Here is an 8,296-nt window from a genome sequence, read left to right as displayed (position 1 = left end):
TCCCAAGATGGCGGCGCCCGCGGGCTCCCCGCCGCCGCCGCCGCCGCCGCCTGAGGGCCGGTTCCGCACGCGCGACGTTCTGGTGCCCGGGGGCCCCGGGGACTTCGGCTCCTTGCTGCTGTCGACGCCGGTGCTGGCGGGGCTGTCGGCGGCTGGGTTCCACCGGCCCTCGCCGGTCCAGCTGAAGGCCATCCCGCTGGGGCGCTGCGGCCTGGGTGAGGGACCGGGACCCGCGGGCCGCGGCGTTGCGCCGCCGCCGCCCTTGAGCCGCGAGCGGGGCGGGACGGGGTGTGGGGCGCTCTGCTGACCCCCTGTTGCCGCTTTCTTCCAGACCTCATCGTGCAGGCCAAGTCTGGCACGGGCAAAACCTGCGTGTTCGCTGCCATCGCCCTGGACGCCCTGCTGCTGGAGAGCCCCGCGACGCAGGTGAGCCGCGCCCGCGGCGCCGGCGGCGGGTGCTCCAGGCGCGCCTGGGTCTGCGAGACTCGCGCTTCCACAACTGCTGTAACATGCCGTCCTTTAGCCCCCCCCCGCCGCGTGAAACCTGTGGTGAAAAGTTGCTCCAGTTGTTATTGCTGCTGTGCGAACTTACAAATTAGAAGCAAAAATTGATCTTTTAGTAGGTTTTGTGTGAGCTCTGATATTTGGTATCGTGAAACTGGTAGTGTCAAGACTGGATGCTGTGCTTCAATCTCCTGGGCCATTCTGTTGCTTTCAAGGCTAATTCTTTGTCCCTTACAGATTTTGATCTTAGCTCCGACAAGAGAGATTGCTGTGCAGATTCATGCTGTCATCACAACCATTGGAATAAAAATGGAAGGTTTGGCATGCCATGTGTTCATTGGAGGGACTCCTCTGAACCAGGACAAAATAAGACTAAAGAAATGCCACATAGCAGTTGGCTCTCCAGGTATGGGCTTGCCTGCACGTACTTCAGATAATCTGACACATTTTGCACTACAGTAATTTGTGCTTTTGAAATCTTGATTTTTCTTTTTTCGTTTACTAATAGGGGAGAGTCTCAAAGGCCAGTGCTAAAGAAATAAAAAAAGAAAAAAAAAAGAGACTCAATGTTTTAGTGAAAGATTGTTCTAAGTGTACCTTTTTAAAAGGTCTATTGAAACTTAAAAGGAATAAATATTATAAATATTTTTTATTAGATTTTTTTTTTTTTAGTTAATGCTTGTGAAGCCCAGATTGCTCTTTTTGGCTTTTGCAGGTCGAATAAAACAACTCATAGAGTTGGATTATTTAAATACAGCTAGTATTCGGCTCTTCATTCTTGATGAAGCAGACAAGCTTCTAGAAGAAGGCAGCTTTCAGGAACAAATCAAGTAAGGAAAATGTTCATCACACAGACTTGACAGATTAGATGCATATTTGTCAGTCTTTCCCATAAATGTCCTTCTTTTGTAGTTGGATTTATTCTTCCCTGCCGGCCAATAAACAGATGCTGGCTGTTTCAGCCACTTACCCTGAATCATTAGCTAGTGCTTTGACCAGGTACATGAGAGAGCCAACMTTTGTGAGACTGAACCCTACTGATCCAAGTCTCATTGGTAAGTATAAGAAATTCACTTATGTTAATATRAAAAAGGTTAACAGGAACATAACAAAACCAAAATGAGTGCCTTAATACTTATGATTTCTTCTCATTTCCCTTTATAGATAATTTGATTAGTTCACTAAGTATTTATTCCTAGTATTGCTTTATTTAAAACATCAGCGATGAAGTTAATTTTCCATTTTTTTTGAACACTTCAAAAATGTTCCATCTTTTAAGAAGAATTAGCCTCTAGGTTCTTATTTGGTACCTGTGTGTTTATTTTAATTTAGTTTTTTTCTAGCTGCAATGACATGTGAATTGACAGCAATATAGTACAATGCATATTTTTATCAAAGTTGTTAATCTGATAGCGTTTTTTCTCCTTACTCAGGCCTGAAGCAGTATTACAAAATTGTGAATTCCCATCCACTTCCTCATAAGACGTTTGAGGAAAAAGTCCAGCACTTACAGGAGTTATTTGGCAAGATTCCATTTAATCAAGCCTTAGTCTTCTCAAATTTGCATAGCAGGTAATAAATATGAAAAAATCTGAAAAAAATACTTGAAAGTAATGGTTATAGTAGTCATGTAGCATTACTTATAAAGGTCTCAACAGAACTGAAGTTATATGCAAGTGTCACATGTGAGATATAGTCACAACATGTAAAATATAACAGTATGAAAACTTGAAGAGAGGAATGTTTGTACCTGAAGGTATCTTGTATATTGTTTAGGCTGCAGTGAGGATTAGTACCCTGTTGAGCTTTGCCAGCCTGGTCTGAAAGGTACAAAATCTGTAAGGTTGCTGCTTTGGACATAAGATGGGACTGGCAATTTTGGAATGTAATCTTTGCCTGTAAAGAATAGTATGTTGTTAAAAAGGACACGTTGGCTGTTATGCCTAACATTGTCTTGATACTACTAAGTAACTAGTTTTATTCACAATTTTCGTTGTGTATGTTCTGTTAGAGCTCAACATTTAGCTGAAATACTGACATCCAAAGGCTTTCCTGCTGAGTGCATTTCAGGTAAGTTTATTCAGAACTTTGTGGTTCTCTAGGCTGAAATTTGTGCATACATCTGACCTAAAATGGGAATGTTCAACTTAAAAGCTTGGTTTCGAAGACCTCTTCATATGACAAAGAATAGCATTTGAATCTTCACAAGTCTTTAAAGACTTGCATATTGTGAATCTAATTTTCCATTAGTCAGCTTTTCTGCTTTTTAATCTGTTGCTGAGTGTCATATTATGACTGTCTACATAAGTGCATTGGTTTATTTGCAAAGGAAAAGTATTTTACACTTACAGCTTTAAGCAGTGTCTGTTTGGAATGCTGTTGCGTTTAAGTCTTTTTTCCTAACTTCTCTGTTAACAACTGATAATTAATTCATAATGGTTATTAGAAGCCTTCCTTTGAATTTCTCCTTCCCTGGTGTTTTTTTATGGCTATGTGTGCTTTTTTTCAAGTAAAATTTTTCTAAGGTTAGTGTTCAAGTGAGTCGTGTGTATAAGTAATTGATTTCTCTTTCTATAAACAAATGGAAATAAGACTAATTACAAAAATAATTTGTTTGTTTTCTGTTTGCTTCTTGCTTAACTTACTTCTAGAATTGATTTTTGAGGAATTTCCTCTCTGATCTCATCTGTGGTTTACAAAGCAGTATTTTCCAGAATTTGAGGAGCAAGAAACCGAGAAAGATAATCTGTTTCTAATGTTTATTTCAGTTTCTAAATACTTTTTTTTTTTTCCTCTAGGTGGCATGAATCAAAATCAACGACTTGATGCTATGGCTAAATTAAAGCAATTCCACTGTAGAGTTCTTATTTCCACAGACTTAGTAAGTTGGTATCTCCAGAGTCCCTTCCAACCTTACTGATTCTATGATATTTAATAGCATGTGTAAGAATTGCATATACATTTATTTCAGAGCATTACATTTGACTTGGAATTGAATGGAACTTAAACATACTGTTAAAATGTGACTGAAGAGCACTGTGTGAGACTTGTTTTCGCTGTGATTGAGAAACTGTACCCTTTTTCTCTTCTGTTTCAAAAATAATTTCTCTGTTGAATTACAGAAGTTTGTAGAGATTTCAGTGGAGCAGAGGTGCTTACTTTTAGTAGAGGCTGTAAGAAGGAACAGTTTTTTATATCACAGTGAAATTTTTTTATACTTTTTTTACATTTTTATCACATTTTTTTATATAACAGTAAAATCTCAAGCAGCTTTTGATAGAGCAGTAGTTATTTCTTGTCTGAGACTTCTGCAGCTTTGTGGTTGGTGGTTTTTTGTCAGTTGCTAGCCTGAGGTTCTGTCATGCTGTGGGGTTGATTTTTTTTTTAGTGTTGGGAAGAAGTACACTTGCTTATCCCTTCCATACAGAAGGGATAAGCAAAATGATCCTGAGGTTGCACTGTTCCAGTGTAACGTACTTGTTCTACATGTTAGTACCATAAGCTGCTGGAGAATTGTAGATGTAGAAGTTACTATAAAAGCAGTTAACTCACAATGTATTGTGGTATCTTTTAAAGATCTGCTCAGCATATTCACTTATCTCCTTTTATCTTCTTGCTTTTTCCCAAGACATCTCGTGGAATTGATGCTGAGAAAGTGAATCTAGTSATCAATCTGGATGTACCTATGGACTGGGAAACATATATGCATCGTATTGGTAGAGCTGGACGCTTTGGTAATGTCATGTCATGTGGATTTATCAAGCTTGAGCTAGCTTTCCTGGGTCTGGCTAGGTAATTATACTTTCTACTGTGTATCATAGGAACTTTAGGCTTGTCTGTGACATACTGCTGCCGTGGAGAAGAGGAAAACATGATGATGAAAATTGCACAGAAGTGTAATCTTCAGCTTCTTCCCTTACCAGGTATGCTGTGTGCTGTGAACTCAGCTATATGGTGTTTTGTTGGCTGTTTTCTGCTGCAGATTCAGTGCTTCAGTGAAGTCCACAGTGAACTGACATAGACCTTCTCTGAAGGTAGCTGCATTAAGTTTAGTACAGTCAGGTCACTTGTACACAGTGCTGATGACCTCTGCTGCGAATGTGCCACTGCCGCAGTTGTACAAAGCAATAGAACATGAAGAACTTTAGTGCATGGCTGTGGGTCGAGAGAGGAACTTAGCATTCAGCTGCTGTTTAGACAACTACATAGTTACTTGGATTTCCAGAAACAGTCAACATGAAGTAAGCTACAGAACAACAGGAGTTCTCTAGTATTAAGTCTTTCTCAGGCTGTAGGATGCAGTAGTGAAAGGAAGAAATAATTGAAACTGCAAAAAACTTGCTACGCTGTCTTTGTCAGAAGGCCAAGTGTTTTGCTAGAAACTTAGCATTTACTCTTCCTTATTTCTATTTTTTACCCAATTAAGTACAATATGCTAGAAGATCAGTGAGTAACATAACACTTATTCAGACTTCTTGATGACTTCTGAGAAGAAAATGTTCTATCTGAGCTCTTTCAAGAAGAGAGAAAGTCAGTTTATAGTCCTGACTTAACATCTCTTACCATACTATTTGTGATTCTGTAAAGCTTTACTTTGTTGTTCGTTTGAATTCTAGAAGGAAGGCTGCACTTACTGAGTGCCTGCTTGTTTCCCTTTTGTGCAGAGCCTATACCTCCTGGAATGATGGATCAGTTTGAAGATTGGGAGGTAGAAGTCAAAGCTGCTGCACATACAGATGCTTCAGTGAATTCTGACACTGTGTTTCTTAGACCAGAGGAACCAATAGAGCAGCCAGCCCGAAATAACTTTACAGAGRTACCTCGACCTCATTCTAATCTTCCAGGTGATAATATTGTAGAAAGGCCAAAAAAGGCTCTGAAGCAAAAAACAAAAAGGTGCACCAATTCTGCAAATGCAGAAAAAGGTAGCCACGAAACTTTCTGTTTCCACACAAAACAGAGGAATCAAGTAGGAACTGCCTCCAAAATRGACAAACAAAATATCACTAATGCTTCAGATGAGGAATCCTTAAAAAAAAATCTTCCCAGAATTCCATGCTTGTCAACTTTCAAAAACCAACAGAGCAATGGTCCCTGGAACCTCTTGGAGTTTGTTGAAGATTATGAGTATTTCATTAAAGAAGGGCTGGAGAGGGATGTTGAAATTCTAAGAAGTTATTCAGGCCTGGGAGAACAGTGTGAGCTCCCCAGAAATGGTTCTGTAGAGTGTAAAGATGTGGAAGATGCTACAGAGGCAGTAGCAAATAGCGTTGTGCCTGCTGATAGTGATAGTTCGTATAGTTCCAGGGCTTCCTCCAACAGCAGGGAGCATAACTCATGCTTTGAAGCATTTTCAGATAYGCAGGAAAAGAATGCTGTTCCCTCTATAGATCAAGGTCTTACAAGCTTCTCTCCTACACCCGAGAAGCCTCAGGAGCTATTGCAAGTGCCAAAGCCGAAACAAATTAAAAAGAAAGGTCTGAAACAAAATGCTAAACAAAAGAGAAGTAATTACCACCAATTCTGTATTCCCTCTGTGAGAGAAACTGAAGACGACTGCTCTTGCACCTCTTGGGGTGGTAGTGTTCCTGGCTTTCCATATGAGGCTTGGAGTTACAAAAACTACTGGAAGTCTCACTATCAAGCCTGGCAAAACTACTACGCTACAGTGTCTCTTATGCACTACAGGAAAAATTACAGACACTTTAGCTGGATGAATGCTTATCATGTCAACTCGGTCTATCTTCAAGAACTGCTGAAAAGTGATGGTTGATGTAATGGCATTGATGTTAGAGGACTGGCTGGTACAATGAATAGACACATCTGAAAACATGACTGAWCTATTACTGATGAACTACACTGACACAGACATTGCTTAAGATTGAAGAAGTACTGTCTTTTTAAAAGCAAGCTATTTCTAGGCAAATGTTTTATATGCATTCCAGTGATGGTGTTGCAAGTTGTCAATAAAAGGAAATGAATGATACAGCTGGATGTTCAGTTTCAATCTTTAAAATGAGGTAAATGAAGATGAAAGGCAGCCAGTTGCATGTAAGAAGTTTTAGTAAAAGAAACTAATCTCAGTTTTACTTGATTTTTCTTTTCATTTAACTTTCTGGGTTAAAGTGAATTTGCAGAAGTTGCTGTTTATAGTTTGAGGCCATTCCATTTTATATGGTTTCCTTAAACAGCAGGCAATGACTGTATGCCATTTAAGTGGCAGACATTCTGCATCTCAATGTATGTATTGATAATTTAAGTCAAGTTAATTAACACTGTATAAGTAACATATAGCTAGGTGTATTGCAAGCTGTGCAGTAGGGGATGGTTTAATTATRTATAAAATGTGCAGTTATCATAATTGGTCTGTCCCTCTGGGTGCAGCAATATCAGACTTGCCACACTTACAAGAAAGCTTTAATTAGAAATGAAATTGCCTATTAATACTAAAACTAATTAGTATCTTCTGTTTGGGCTGCACTGTCTTGAAGCAGGAAAAGGCTGAAGAGTACTGGCTGGCTTTAAGGTATTGACACTGGATTGACTCTTCTCACTGACTTTAGAATTTATACCCTAACTTTAGTATGTTCAGGATCACTGAAGCAGATTTTAGGCTAGTTACTTTGATTTCTCAAAGTTGATGAGCTGATTCTGCCTTCTATTTTTTAATGGAATTCTTAGTGAAAACACTGCTTCCTACCTCTATGAGCTGTACTTCCAAGGAGAGCTTTTTATTTAATTTGGTGAGATGGCAAGTTTCAAGGATGCTTGATTGCCCACCTTCAGCTACCTTGAAATTAATTTTGAGAAATGTAATAGGTTTTTCACTCAGATAATTTAAATAAATCATTTTCTGTCCAAAACTAAATGTTGTGGTGTTCTCTGTGAATCCTGTGGTGGCCCTAGTAGTGCTTTTTAGAACTTCTTGTGAAATAGTGGCTCCAAATTTTATAGTACACACTTYGTATTTTCCTCACTGTATAGGAGGTTTATAAAATTAGTTAGCACAAGAGTAGCATAGACATTTAGCATAAAATATGCAAGTAGAAACTTTATCCTTCTCTGCTTTGTGGCATTTTTTTTTTCCGTCACCTTTTTGGTAGCGAAATGGTGTCACCTAGTGGGTGTCAGGCTTTGTTGCAAGTAGTAAAGCAGAAACATAAGCTGTTACGTTCAGCAATAACTGTCGATGCTAGAGCTCATGTAATAACCAGATTTTAGTTTCTATTTAGAGAATTTTGGAAGTTTAAAATAATACCTTTTAAAGTGACACTTTCTGTAATATGGTTAAATATGAAATCAATTTAACTTGTTTTGCAGTTGAAGCAAGCTGACTATCTGCAGTATAGAATGCAAGACTTCAGCCTAAAAAGAATTTGTATGACCAGACTGCCTTTCAAAAGAAAGATTAAGGGGTGCTTTTTAAATTTAGTAAATAACACTGTAGGAAAACTGTTTTTCTTTCTGACCCTTTTTCCCCTGCCTTTTCCCCCCTTCTTATATCACAGTAAAGTAGTGAAGAGAGGGTTGTCTTATATCTAAAGCTTGAGAAGGCCGGGATGGTATGATTGTGTTTCCAAGATGAATTTTGTKGCAACTGTGTCATTCAAAAGGAGGTTGCTTTTAAGGAATACACTTAGTGCAGCAATGCATATACCTATAATGTTTTTAGAAATCATACTGTTTTCATTAAAGATTGCTTAGTTAAAAGTTCTTAATATTTAAATCTAGTGTGAGTAACTTAGGCCAAAACYCAAAATGCTCCAAAAATTCCCCATTTTTTAATAAAAAT

At 38.9% G+C, this 8,296-nt stretch overlaps 1 protein-coding gene across 1 annotated transcript; it reads left to right on the top strand.

Moving 5' to 3' along the window:
* Positions 1 to 6: 6 nt before the first annotated feature.
* Positions 7 to 7,372, top strand: DDX20 (DEAD-box helicase 20). Its single transcript, XM_085306577.1, has 11 exons — positions 7 to 215; positions 332 to 426; positions 742 to 910; positions 1,220 to 1,334; positions 1,417 to 1,559; positions 1,938 to 2,076; positions 2,516 to 2,574; positions 3,303 to 3,385; positions 4,133 to 4,238; positions 4,326 to 4,427; positions 5,169 to 7,372. Exons 1-11 carry the CDS (start codon positions 8 to 10, stop codon positions 6,275 to 6,277), a joined length of 2,328 nt encoding a protein of 775 aa, XP_085162703.1. The 5' UTR covers position 7; the 3' UTR covers positions 6,278 to 7,372.
* Positions 7,373 to 8,296: the final 924 nt, after the last annotated feature.

Source organism: Rhea americana, unplaced genomic scaffold (genome assembly GCF_003343005.1).
Source record: "Rhea americana isolate MKP2758 unplaced genomic scaffold, rheAme1 scaffold_241, whole genome shotgun sequence".
Taxonomy (NCBI): Eukaryota; Metazoa; Chordata; class Aves; order Rheiformes; family Rheidae; genus Rhea; species Rhea americana.
This window is presented reverse-complemented; position numbering and strand designations above follow the sequence as displayed.